This window comes from Dermacentor variabilis, chromosome 3 (genome assembly GCF_050947875.1).
Source record: "Dermacentor variabilis isolate Ectoservices chromosome 3, ASM5094787v1, whole genome shotgun sequence".
NCBI classification, from domain to species: Eukaryota; Metazoa; Arthropoda; class Arachnida; order Ixodida; family Ixodidae; genus Dermacentor; species Dermacentor variabilis.
The window spans coordinates 10,039,791-10,054,229 of NC_134570.1; the positions used below are offsets into that span (position 1 = coordinate 10,039,791).

At 45.4% G+C, this 14,439-nt stretch overlaps 1 protein-coding gene across 2 annotated transcripts in view; it reads left to right on the forward strand.

Annotated features, from left to right (window-relative positions):
* Window positions 1-6,969: 6,969 nt before the first annotated feature.
* Window positions 6,970-14,439, forward strand: part of LOC142575135 (cytidine deaminase-like) — a 36,331-nt gene continuing 28,861 nt past the window's right edge. Inside the window, exons 1-2 of one of the 2 annotated variants that reach the window (XM_075684165.1) lie at window positions 6,970-7,137; window positions 7,650-7,772. In XM_075684165.1, coding sequence (XP_075540280.1) covers window positions 7,122-7,137; window positions 7,650-7,772 — 139 coding nt within the window. In that variant the 5' untranslated portion in view covers window positions 6,970-7,121. Of the gene's footprint in view, window positions 7,138-7,467; window positions 7,585-7,649; window positions 7,773-14,439 lie in introns of those variants that run through there. The other variant, XM_075684166.1, reaches the window with a different exon arrangement.

Below are 14,439 nucleotides of genomic sequence, written 5' to 3' on the forward strand. Positions count from 1 at the left end.
TCAAAGTAAAATCTTTATAAAATGTTTCCATTCACGCATATTACATCTTTACTCACCCACGATGCATGACCGAGCGAAGAAAAGCAAGAACAGACGACCAACTGTTTCAAAGCGAGCGCGAACCTTGTCGTCTGTCCTCCAACTTTAGCGACCCGCTGATACTTTTTACGTAACATATAGTCGTACACGCATTAACAAGTTCTCATAGTTAAACAAAACATGTTTTCGCGTAATAATAAAGCTAAAACAGCTTTTCACGTGCTATTTTAGTAGAAAGTGAATCATTATGACAGACAGAACGGTACTTGTCAAGCGCGTCTTCAAGGTGTCCTGTCTCTCCGAGAACGATGCCAATCCGAAGTCACAATATACCGGCATTCCCATGCATACCACAGCGCAGCAGCACCAGATTTCCCTCTAGGTAATGTAGTGAGAAACTCTGTGGTGGCAGGCATAGTTTCTCACTACATTACCTAGAGGGATATCTGGCGCTGCTGCGCTGTGGTATGCATGGGAAAGCCGGTATATTGTGACTTCGGATTGGCATCGTTCTCGGAGAGACAGGACACCTTGAAGACGCGCTTGGCAAGCACTGTTCTGTCTGTCAAAATGATTTATTTTCTACTAAAACGGTACGTAAAAAGCTGCTTTGGTTTTATTATTACAAAAAACATGTTTTGTTTAACTATAAGAACTTGTTATTGCGTGTACGATTCTATGTTACGTAAAACGTATCAGCGGGCCGCTAAAGTTGGAGGACAGACGACAAGGTTCGCGCTCGCTTTGAAACAGTTTGTCGTCTGTTCTTGCTTTTCTGCACTTAGTCATGCATTGTAGGTGACTAAAGGTGTAATATGCATGAATGGAAACATTTGATGAAGATTTTACTTTGAGAACGCGTTATTTGTGTAGCCATATCCACGTTTTAGACGAAGCCTCTTACAACACCAGCCAACACAAGCCTCGCAGACACATATACCATCATTCCCATGACGGCACGGTGGCCCCTTAAGAAACTCCCATAGACGGTGGCGCCAGATTTCCCTCTAGGTGTTATAGTGAGAAACTCTATGGTGGCAGGACCAAGGAGGTTAAAGAAAAACTGCTGGAGTGGAAACTATGTCCCGGAGGTGAAGCCGCATAGGCACGATAGAAATACAAATAAAAATTATGAAGTGCTCTTCGCACACTTCCCATGAGTTAATCAACCTCCTCGATTTATCATCGCCTGTTTTAACCGACATACTTATCTACGTGTACCTCTGTATTACTGGTTTTAGAGTGAAATCTGAATACTTTGGCATATTGTATTGGGGAGAACGTCATCAATATTCAGAAGAAATTACTATTTTCGTTGGGAACAATCAGCTTTTATTTTCTAGTTAGCCTAGCATAACAATAACAGAGCCAAATCACTTCATCTGCAAGCAAACATCACCCAATAAGGCTCTATTTCAGGTGAAGGAGGGGCAAGCATCGGCTTCACCTTTCCCGTTACGAAGCTACAGGAGCTTCCACTCCAGCAGTTTTCCTTTAACCTCCTTGGGCAGGACCTCTCAAACTTACGCCCTTACGCGCTCTGTTACAGTGTACTAGAATATCTAGTACACTCTAACTCCGTGTAGTACCGGTAGTACATTAGGACATAGCATAACGCCTAAACCGCGTCTGCACCTTTGCATTCGTTTCGAGTGTTTCGCTGGGCCTGCACCTCCGGAATCGAGCTGCACAATTTCTGAACTTCTCGTGAACCGCTGTGAACTGGTTCACAGTGGTGCAGGCGAATCGAACTGAAGTTCCGTTAGTTCCGTCTGGCTCTCCCGCTCCTCTCCTGCTGGTCGGCCGCCGCCCTGTCTCAAAACACTCTACTCTCTGTACCTCCATGTAACCACACCCATTCCTGTGTACCCCACGCTTAATAAACCCAGTTAACCTCCGTTAACAAAAGTCCAGTGTTCTGTCGTCCACTATACGAGACCTAACGATAACATGGTGTCAGAAGTGAACTAGTTCTAACGTCAGCCCATCAGCAATGGAGAAGATTCCTGCAGCTGCGAAATTCGATCGACTCCAGAGGAAACGCTGCGAAACAATGGCGAACCTTCAAGCAGAGCTTCACGCTGTACCTCAAAGCAACTAACACAGCGAGAGCACCATCTGACCGGCAAGTAGCGTTTCTTTTGACCGTCGGTGGGTTCTTCACTGCTTGATATCTACAACACTTTGGACTTAGGGGGACCGACTGAGGAAAGACCAAACTCAGAATTTAACTGCACATATGTCATCAGCCTCCTCGACGCGCATTTCTTACCGAAGCACAACGAGCTGTACTCGCGATACGACTTCCGAACTCGCATGCAACAGGAGGAAGAGCAGTTCGACAGCTTCGTAACAGATTTGAAGCTCAAAGCACGCGATTGTGGATTCGGAAATGAAAGAGAAAAAATGATCCGCAATCAGATCGTCTGTGGTATCTATGATGAAAAAGCCCGTGCAGACATTCTCAAGTTAGAAGATCCGACCCTAGAGAAGGTCCAAAAGGTGTGTCCAGCACACGAAGCAACGAAAATTCAAATGAAGGCATTTAAAGAGGGTACTCCATCAAGCAGCGAGGTAGTGCACGCAGTGAAGTTCGTCCATCGCACCAATGCCAACTCAAAAAGCACGAAAGGAAAACCACAACAACCTAATGTACCAAAATGCAGGTATTGCGGTGGTAGCCATGAGTGCAAAAGAGAAACATGCGCAGCTTGGAAACAAACATGCAGCAAGTGCAAAAAACGAAATCACTTCGCAGCAGTTTGTAAAAGCAGCAAGGTAATTTAATCGCTGGCCCGGCAGTAGATAGCGAGGATGAAAACATACTGGCAGTTCAAAGCCACAAACTAAGCTCAGTTCACACGTTTCTGATAGTGAACGGAACACAAGTAATGTTTCAAGTGGACAGCGGTGCAGCTGTTGACGTCATCCCGGCTAGACACGTCAAGCAACAGCAAATACAACCGTGCACAACAACACTGCGAACGTGGAATGGAAGCAAAGTTCACTGTTCAGGCAAGGCACAACTAGATGTTACAACCGCAAACGGACAGAGACATTCTGTGGAATTCATAGTGGTTACAGATGACTTCACTCCTCTCATCGGAAAATTGACAGCTGAGAAAATGGGTCTGATAACCATAGACTATAACCTTGTGGCTGCAATCGACGAAATTCCAGAAGAAAATTTTACTCATCACATAGTGGAAAAATACCCAGATGTTTTTGGTGACACTCTAGGAACACTACCGGGAAAAGTACACTTGGTGACTAAGCCAGATACGCTTCTGAAAGCGATAAGTTGCAGAATGCCTGTCAGCACCAAACCGCAATTAGAACAAACATTGGCAAGCCTGGAATAAAGAGGTATCGTTAAAAGTGTAGCAGAGCCAACGATGATGATGTGCTACCCGATCTTGCCAAACCAAAAATCTTCTCAAAACTAGACTTGCGAGAAGGCTACTGGCAATGTTCTCTCTATAATGAGTCAAGCTTTATGACCACATTTCAAAGACCAAAAGGTTGTTATCGATGGCTCTGCCTGCCGTTTGGACTCGCGGCAAGCAGCGAAATTTTTTAGAAAAGACTTCAAGTGGCACTTGAAGGACTTAGCGGAGTTCTCTGCATTGCAGACGACATTCTTGTCTATGGAGTGAGCGAAAATGAAAAAGAAGCTGTCGAAGATCCTGACAAGAAATTAGAGAGTCTACTCCAGAAATGCCGACAAATTGGAATTCGTCTCAACAAAGAAAAAAAATCAGCTCAGAGCCTCATCAAATGTCTTCCTGGGACACGTGCTGACAAAAGAAGGACTAAAAGTTGATCCAAATAAAGTCAAGGCAATTGAACAAATGCTAAAGCCAGTCGACGTCCAAGGAATACAACGCTTCTGCGGAATGATCAACTATCTCTCCAGATTCTTGCCGAAAATTTCGCGTGTATTAGAGCCATTGAGATAACTCACTGTCAAGGATACACCATGGCACTGGGCAAAACCGCAAGAAGAAGCAATTCAAAAGGCAAAAGACGCTCCGAAAAGAGCTCCAATTCTGGGCTACTCCAACTCACGAAAGCAGTTAGAAATTCAGTGTGATGCAAATGATCTTGGACTCGGAGCAGCTCTTCTTCAAGACGGGCAGCCAATCTCGTTCGCCAGCAGAGCACTTACACCAACAGAAATCCGCTATGCACAAATTGAAAAGGAAATGTTGGCTATCGTCTTCACACTAAACAAGTTCCACCAGTACAAATTCGGAAGAGAAACAAAGATCATCAGCAATCACAAGCCACTATACAAGCGATCCTGAAGAAACGATTGGATCAAGTTCCAAGACGACTACAAGGCATGATTCTTCAGATGCAAAGATACAACATTGTCATCAAGCACAGACCCGGCAAAGAATTACTTTTGGCTGATACGATGTCATGTGCGTTCCTTCCCAATGAAAGCAATGAACAAGAACTTGAAAACATCAACGTCTTGCACTACCTTCCTGTGAGAAAAGAAACCCTGGAAAAGATTCGGTCTGCGACTGAGAGAGATGAATCACTGCAAAGGTTGAAAGCCATCATCTTGTCAGGTTGGCCACAAGATAAGCGTCAACTACCCCAAGACACGCGCATGTACGTCACATACAAAGATGAGCTTACAGTTGAAGACAACCTCATATTCAAGGGATTACGTCTAATCGTACCAATTTCTCTGAGAGGTGAGATCGAAGCAACGCTTCACTCATCACATCTTGGGATTGAGAGCTGTCTAAGATGCGCTCGTGAATGTGTCTTTTGGCCAGGAATGAAAGCAGAATTAAAAGACCTCATCGCAGGGTGCGAAGTGTGTCAAAAGCACACACACTCCCAGCAACGAGAAACTCTCTATCCTCACCCAGAACCAAGCTATCCATGGGAGCGAGTTGGATGCGACATTTCTAATTGAACGCAAATAACTTCTTGATCACAGTGGATTACTACAGCAACTTTTGGGAAGTGGACCAACTGAAATCAATGACCTCCAATCAAGTAATACTCAAACTAATGTCTCACTTTGCAAGACCAGGAATACCAAGAATCCTGATAAGCGACAACGGACCACAATTCACCAGAGAGGAATTAGACAACTTTTCGAAAAGCTGGAACTTCGAACATAAAACGTCAAGCCCAGGATACCCGCGTTCCAATGGAATGGCTGAATCAGCCGTAAAAACGGCAAAAATGCTGCTCAAGAAAGCAGAAGACAGCCACTCAGATCCACAAATGGCATTTATTGATTACAGTAACACTCCGCCGCAAGGACTCAATGCTAGTCCAGTGCAATTACTCATGAGTCGCCGCACTAGAACGACTTTGCCAACACCACCGGAGCTACTGCAACCTAAAGCAGTCGACGTGAGCGAGAAAAGAAAGTCGAAAAGGCAAAAAGCAATGTTGTACTACAACAGACAAGCCAAGGATTTGCCGAGCCTAAGCGAAGGTCAAAGTGTCACAGTTCGACCACTGAAAGGCAGGACATGGGTCAAAGGGACAATAACTAGAATAATTGACGAAAGGTCGTATGAAGTTCAAGCTGGTGAAAGCGTGCTGCGAAGAAACCGGTGCTGCGAAGAAACCGAGTATTTATCACACCAAGACCTTCCGCGACTGTCGATAAAAGCCAACATGAACAGCCCGACACTACAACGCAACCAGAAGAGGATACCAGCGCGACAAATCAGTTAAACCGCACCGCCATCAGACCTCAAAGAAACACAAGACTTCCAAAGAGGTTCGAGGATTTTGTCGTCGGTTGAAAGGTTATCACCAAAAAAGGAGGGATGTGACAAGAAGGCTCAAGAGATGGCGCCACTATCCTGGACGTGCTGGCCACGCGCTCCTTCTGAAACCTCCGCTGCCTCCGCTCTCACCGTCGCGCAGCCCTCCTCCTCCATGAACTCTGAGCAGACGGCATATCAAGTTCCGTCTGGCTCTCCCGCTCCTCTAGTGCTGGTCGGCCGCCGCCCCATCTCAAAACACTCCACTCTTTGTACCTCCATGTAACCACGCCCATTCCTGTGTACTCCATGCTTAATAAACCCAGTTAACCACCGTTAGCAAAAGTCCAGTTTTCTATCGTCCACTATATACAAGACATAACGAAACAATTATGATTGGGCAAACCGATTAGGTAAATGAGGAAACGGAGGAGCCCAAGGATTGAGCTTCTTGGCATGCCTGAACTTCCAGGACAAAGAGAACAATTGTAGCCATTAATTGCAAAGTATATGTAGTGTAGAAAAAGAATCAACGTAAAGGGATCCCATTGTAACCGTTAACAAAGCATATATATGTTGTGATAAAAAAATATCTGATTAAAGGAACATCAACTATATGAATGCAGCCCCGTGTAATGCGCAGGTGCTGCAACGAGTGTGCATTTGTTGTAGCTGTTATCCAATGGGTATAGTCTCCTGGAACATGAGGCTTGAATTTTATTTGTCCTAGTTCCTTGAGCAAATTTATTGGATGCATATTTCACGTCAATTTCAAAAAGCAGTATAGGCACATTCTCCTGTGTCGTTTCAGCATTTTGTGCTGCAACATAGATTAGTTTTCAAACTTTGTGGAATCACCGCTCCCAGAAAAAAAAGTACGTTAAGAACTTTTCCGAATAAAAAAAAGAAAAGTACTTTCAGACGTTCCATCCACTTTGGAGGAGTCTAGAAAACAATTTACCGTCTGCAAGATGTGTTCCTAAGCAAAAATAAAATGCACAGCGAGCCCGGTATTCCGTAGAGCACACAAGAGCAATCGCTAATGTTATTTAAATTTGTGCCTCATCATTGCCTCATGTTAAACAATCATAGCTTTAGGAATAAAAAGAATAGGAAAAAAAATCTTGTGATGCGACCCGCTCGCACCGCAGTGCGCGTCGCGTCCCGAGAGCCGGCGCCTGTGGATACGCGAGCCGCGGTGCAGGATTGCGCGGCGATCAAGATAGCCGCAGCGTGTGCCGGAAGTGGAGATAAGGGAGACGACTTCGTGCAAGGTAGTGAAAGCGGGATCGACACAGCTGCTTGTGTCAAAACTACCAGCGGCACAACAATATTATGGGGCTACGTACCGGTAAGATATGTTTGACATTGACTTGTTCATTCGCAAAGTTTCTTCGGAAAAAGCTGTCAGCGTTAATTGTTGCACATGTTAGAAACAACGGAGAATACTGCTAAAACCGGGCGAAACTGTTTGTCAGGCTGCACTTCTCGAAACTATATGTGACACATGCCCACTGTAGGCATAGGGGATTGGCTGAGCGCTTCACAAGTGTACTAAATTATCTTTTTCTCTCTCTCTTTTTTTTTTTTGTAAGTAGCGCTTTACCGCGCAGCTGCTGCAGCCGCCTTTAACAGGATGAGAGAGAGAGAGAAACGAAAGCGTCAGACCACCAATGCCATCCTGGGGCGTGCATAGTTGATGATGACAAGGACAAAGCAATTGTAGCCGTTTGCGATTCTGTCATTCGTGGACGTCGCGCGATCCCCACGGCATCGCGTTGCTATAAACTACACATGGGTACGGACATTTTCCGCTGTTGCGGCTTTATAAAACTTCATACCGCTGTTTGTTCGTATTTTCAGCTGATCAGGAAACGCAGAAACTTGTAAAAATTGCCGAGGATATGCGAGCCAGAGCTTACTGCAACTATAGCAAGGTTCGTGTTGGCGCGGCCCTCCTATGTGAAGATGGGACAATTTTTACAGGTGAGCGTTGTCCCTCTCTGTACACAGTGAACTTTCGTAGCAAGCTACGTTTAAACTTCACAAGCTGGCGTTTATAGTACCACTGACCTTCATACTCACAATTTTCCTGTTTGTGTTTCGTGACCTATATACATATATATTGTCGCGGTACAACGCGGACAGAAAACAGGGAGACGTTCATCCAGAACAACAGGACAACCTGTTCAAAAATAAACGGAACACAGGCACGTCTTCTTCGTCCTCGCCCAATATCAGCCACCCACTAGACGGAGTCCGTTAATGCCCCCATCGTCGTTGTCTTCTGCATAGAATACACGCGTCAATATATTTTGACCACGGCCTCGGTAACCACGATCGCTAACTTCTAACTTATAAATTCTAACTTCTAGCAAACGGTTCAGTAGAAATCGTTGTACCCTTTGAAGTAAGGTAGTGGCTTATGCCACCAAGCTCGTCTTTCTTTCTCCTGCGATTATTGCCTGCCTTTGAATACCCGTGGTTCGCAGCAAGAAATAGTCGAACCTGAATATATATATATATATATATATATATATAGCCCAAAAGAGCAGTGCCTTTTGACTCTTCTAAAAAAAAATGTGCACCATTTCGGGCTTATCTCGTCCCATTCCTTTCGAGAACGCTATTTCACATTGGGGGGGAGGGGCGAGACCCGGAGTGGTACGTGCGTACTGGACCACGTGTACTGGAAATCGTCGAATTCGCCATCTGAGCAGTTTTGATTGGTCACAGGAACTGGCGTATCCAGAGGGAGCACACCGCGGGCACATTGACTATGTGTAATACATCCTTGGGACGGTATCCGAAATACGTCCGGTGAATCTCTTATTTCGGAAACAAATCGGACATTCACCGGACGTCCAATTTCGGATATCCTATACAGTACGTCTCAAGGATGTATTACACATCAACGTGCTGCGGTGTGCTCCCTCCTCGGTGCACGAACATTGGGACATACTGTGTGTGCGAATTTTCAAAACTTTCGAATAACGAATCGAATATTGTCCCATTCGGTTCTCGAGTCGAATAGTCGCTCTTCGATTAGCTAGGTCGTCGAATCGAACAGTCACGATTCGAATATTTTAAATACTTTCGGATACTTTATATGTCGTCAGTTGTAGGCGATCAACCATGAATGGCCACAATTAGTACATGACCGGGGTTGTTGGAGAAGTATGGGAGAGGCCTTTGCCCTGCAGTGGGCGTAACCAGGCTGATGATGATGATGATGAACCATGAATTGAAGTGAAAATGCGATATTTTTTTCATCCCACGCTTAGCGGACATACCGAGCACGCTGTGTCGCTCAGACAGCCAGACTTTTCTGGCTAGACACGATATCAGTCGCAACAAAATGTTTATACACGGCACCATAGAGTTTCTCACTGTAACACCTAGAGGGAAATCTGGCGCCACTGTCCATGGGAGTTTCTTAAGGGGGCACCGTGCCGTCATGGGAATGACGGTGTCTGCGAGGCTCGTGTTGGCTGGTGTTGTAAGAGGCTTCGTCTAAAACGTGGCTATGGCTACGCAAATAACGCGCTCTCAAAGTAAAATCTTCATAAAATGCTTCCATTCACACATATTACATCTTTACTCACCCACAATGCATGACCAAGCGAAAAAAAGCAAGAACAGACGGCCAACTGTTTCAAAGCGAGCGCGAACCTTGCCGTCTGTCCTCCAACTTTAGCGGCACGCTGATACTTTTTACGTAACATGTAGTCGTACATACAATAACAAGTTCTCATAGTTAAAGAAAACATGTTCTCGCGTAATAATAAAGCTAAAACAGCTTTTCATGTGCTGTTTTAGTAGAAAGTGAATCATTGTGACAGACGGAACGGTATTTGCCAAGCGCGTCTTCAAGGTGTCCTGTCTCTACGAGAACGATGCCAATCCGAATCCACAATATACCGGCATTCCCATAGAGTTTCTCACTATTACCTAGAGGGAAATCTGGCGCTGCTGCGCTGTGGTATGCATGGGAATGCCGGTATATTGTGACTTCGGCTTGACATCATTCTCGGAGAGACAGGACACCTTGAAGACGCGCCTGGCAAGTACCGTTCAGTCTGTCACAATGATTCATTTCCCACTAAAACAGCGCGTAAAAAGCTGTTTTAGCTTTATTATTACGCGAAAACATGTTTTGTTTAACTATGAAAACTTGTTATTGCGTGTACGACTATACGTTACGTAAAAAATATCAGCGGGCCGCTAAAGTTGGAGGACAGACGACAAGGTTCGCGCTCGCTCTGAAACAGTTGGTCGTCTGTTCTTGCTTTTCTTCGCTTGGTGATGCAGTGCGGGTGAGTAAAGATGTAATATGCGTGAATGGAAACATTTCATTAAGATTTTACTTTGAGAACGCGTTATTTATGTAGCCATATCCACGTTTTAGACGAAGCCTCTTACAACACCAGCCAACACGAGCCTCGCAGACACATATACCGTCATTCCCATGACGGCACGGTGCCCCCTTAAGAAACTCCCATAGACGGTGGCGCCAGATTTCCCTCTAGGTATTATAGTGAGAAACTCTATGGGCATTCCCATGCATACCACAGCGCAGCAGCGCCAGATTTCCCTCTAGGTAATGTAGTGAGAAACTCTATGCCTTCCACAGTGCTTACGAAATAAGCGTAGCGGTGGCGTCGTAAACTAAAGTATGGGACCACAGGTGGCGCTATACAACAGAAAACGGAAGCGGGGTTTTGCACAGTTTACGAGGTGTTCTGTGGGTTTACTGGGTTTCTGGCTGCTGCGCCTCGATCGTGCTCCCGCCAGTTTAGTTGCTGTGTGACAAACGTAGCGCCTACATACTTATGTAGGCGCTACGTTTGCCACACAGCAACCAAACTGGCGGGAGCACGATCGAGGCGCAGCAGAATACATGTAGCGCTGAGTCATATCGAGTTAAGGCACACTCTGAATTGACTTTTAAGGGCATCCCGAGCGGTTTTTCGTTCATTACGCCGCCGTTACCCCGAGTTGTGCCGCCGCGCGCCAGCTGTTGCATTTCGTGTAGGGATACTGACAGAATGCGGTTTCCAGGTGGCACGATGGCCTCGACTGGAATAAGCGCACACGATACCAAAGATTGAGTAAGCCTGAAAATATTTTATTTGCATTTTACAAGTACAACAAACAGCACACGTCTACGCATCCACACAAACGCGGTTACATAGTTAAGAACAGTCAAGAAATGGCTCATTAATAAGGGTAGCACAAACGCACAAGAGAGAAGACCTAAGCTACAAAACGTACGGTCGGCTGCTAAGTATAATAATTTCCCTGTCACCGCGTGCCACTTTTATACAGCATCTTTACAACACTACCAGGCCGGGTAGTTTGGCGGAAAGAACGCAACAGCTTACGGCCGTCAGCTGCCTCTTCCTTACGGGTGTCATAATTATCCTAATCTCCGCATCAACGTCGTGCAAGTCCGCATACAGGTATCTGAACCATATGTGCCAGCTTAATACATGTGTAGTGAAATTATGATAACCACTGCGTCTTATCAAACGTATTGGTTTTGCAAATGCGCATTACAGCTGACGGAACGACATACTGTAAGTGAAGCACAAGAGAACAAGGACAAAAGGAGGATGCAACACTTGATGAAGAAGTGAAGAATTAGTAGGCGTACAGCAAACAAGCGATGACGGAGAACACACAATGATGCATCGGGTGTTCTGTGACATCGGTTTGCGTACCCACGGTGTTATGGAGATCAATGGCATAAAAGCGTACCTTCAAGCGTACCCCCCAACCTCCGCCGCATTCATTATGATAATCAACGCCTAAACAAAATGAGGCACTATTTTTTGCCAAGAGTAGACGTTTTTACAGCAAGTCTATGTAATGACTCGCAGACGAAACCAGCATGCTTTCGAAAATGTTTTACCGCCGTAGTATTCGAACGCCAACGGCCAGGAAACACATCGATACCAATAGGCTGTCGGCTGTCGGTGGTTAATCAAGTACAAAAACCTTGACGCTATGACTAAAAAGCAGCTTCAACAATCAAATTTTTAAAAAATCAACTTCCTATTTGCCTGAGGTAAAAAAAACATCCTTATACACCTCGATTGTTTATGTCAATGGTTTGCGTAAAGTAAAAAATTCGGCATGTTCAGCGCCCCTAGCAGAAAAAGCACAAATTAAAGTATGCGACCAAATTACAGTAGCTCCACTTGCGCGCTTACGCTGAAACACGCCTCGATTGATTTTTCGCCCTCTGTGGCCATTTGCTGAACTTGAGAGTGTGCGAGGCCTGGTAAAGCGACCATACCATAGAGTTTCTCACTATAACACCTAGAGGGTAATCTGGCGCCACCGTCTATGGGAGTTTCTTAAGGGGGCACCGTGCCGTCATGGGAACGACGGTATATGTGTCTGCGAGGCTCGTGTTGGCTGGTGTTGTAAGAGGCTTCGTCTAAAACGTGGATATGGCTACGCAAATAACGCGTTCTCAAAGTAAAATCTTCATAAAATGTTTCCATTCACGCATATTACATCTTTACTCACCCACAGCGCATGACGAAGCGAAGAAAAGCAAGAATAGACGACCAACTGTTTCAAAGCGAGCGCGAACCTTGTCGTCTGTCCTCCAACTTTAGCGGCCCGCTGATACTTTTTACGTAACATGTAGTCGCACACACAATAACAACTTCTCATAGTTAAACAAAACATGTTTTCGCGTAATAATAAAGCTAAAACAGCTTTTCACGTGCTGTTCTAGTAGAAAATGAATCATGGTGACAGACGGAACGGTACTTGCCAAGCGCGTCTTCAAGGTGTTCTGTCTCTACGAGAACGATGCCAATCCGAATCCACAATATACCGGCATTCCCATGCTTACCACAGCGCAGCAGCGCCAGATTTCCCTCTAGGTAATGTAGTGAGAAACTCTATGGACCATACTGTGCAAAACCCCGTTTCCCATAGAGTTTCCTACGTAATTTTGTAGGAAACTCTATGCCGTTTCCGGATGGACGGATGGATGGATGTTATGAGCGTCCGCTTTGGAACGGGGCGGTGGCTTGCGCCACCAAGCTCTTGCTACTATGCTGCCTAATATCCTACCTAGGTTAACCAATGAGAAACAAAAAAAAGACACTATGAACTACCACGTCCAAATTTTCTGATACCCTATTGCGAACTGTGCTTTTGTACGTCTCCGTCTTTTGTCGTTTCCCTACTTTTCTTCCACCAATCCTCCAATCGCCTCTTACTGATGTCTATTGCCGACCTGTTTGCTTTACCATTGCTCCCGCTGAACCCAAGGGCTTCAAGGAGGCCAGTGGTGCCTAAATCGACCGCTGGATAGACGTCTTCACATTCTAATAAAATATGCTCCGTCGTTTCCCTAGCTTTACCGCAGCAAGCACATGCTTCTTCTTCCTTCTTATATCTCGCTTTATAGGTGCGTGTTCTAAGGCATCCCGATCTCACTTCGAAAAGTAATGAGCTTCCCTTTGAGTTATCATAAATGGTTTCTCTCCTAATTTCGTTTTTTCCCCTTAAGTAGTTACTCATGGCAGGTTTCTTTTCCATTGCCGCCACCCATGAGATTAATTCAGCCTCTCTGACTTTCCGCTTGACCTTCTTTGTTGCTGATTGTGCTGAGTCCTGATTGTACCCCTGATTTAAAGCAAACAACCGCATTTCCAAAAGTAAGTCCTGGAACCATTACCCCTTTCCACCGTTACCCTTTTCATTACCATTACCATTACCCCTTTCCATTACCCCTTTCCGTTTCCTGTTGTACAGCGCCACCTGTGGTCACATAATTTAGTTCAGGACGCCACCGCTACGCTTATTTCCGTATCACTGTGGAAGGTACAGTTTCCCTTCTCTAAGTTTGTATAGGTGTTCTGTGCTTGTAGTGTCTGCTCCCGGCGCAGGAGTTATCTCTATTCCAGATAAGAAGACTGGACTCAAAGGAACGTTTATTCCACACCGTGTCGAGCGCCGCGCTTCCCGTGGCCCTCTCCCACTCAGCCCAGTTGTTGCACCAGGATTCTTCTGTAATGCGCATAGGGGGCGCTGCTTGTGGGTTGGGTTTGTGGTTAGGGGTGTATGCGGTTACAGAAACGCACCTTAGAGTCTCAGAAGAGCCGCCAGTTATTGAGAATTATGTATGGGAAGGGTGCAACAGAACTAAGTTGGAAAGAAAGGGAGGGGGAGTCGGAATGCTCATCCATCAGGGAGCCAAATGGAAAAGAGTAAATTCACAATGTCAAGAGCATCTTTGGTTATCAGGTACAATGAGTGGGAAAGAAACTTGGCTTGGAGTTACGTATTTGTGGACCGGAATAAATTGCACAGAGAAGAATAAAGAGTTAGTGGAATGCATAAGCGCTGATATTAGGGGTTTCGGGAATGGTGCTGAGATAGTCCTATTAGGTGACATGAATGCCCACATACAGGATTTAGATGGCTATACCGACAATAACGGGAAGTCAATGCTAGACCTTTGCGAGCAACATAACCTCGTGATCGTGAATACAGGGCCTAAGTGTGAAGGACAGATCACGTGGGAAGTGGGAAACCGGCAATCGACCATTGATTACTGTCTGATGACAGGAGGAATTCATGATAAGTTGAGAGAAATGGTCATCGATGAGGAAGGGTTTACCAG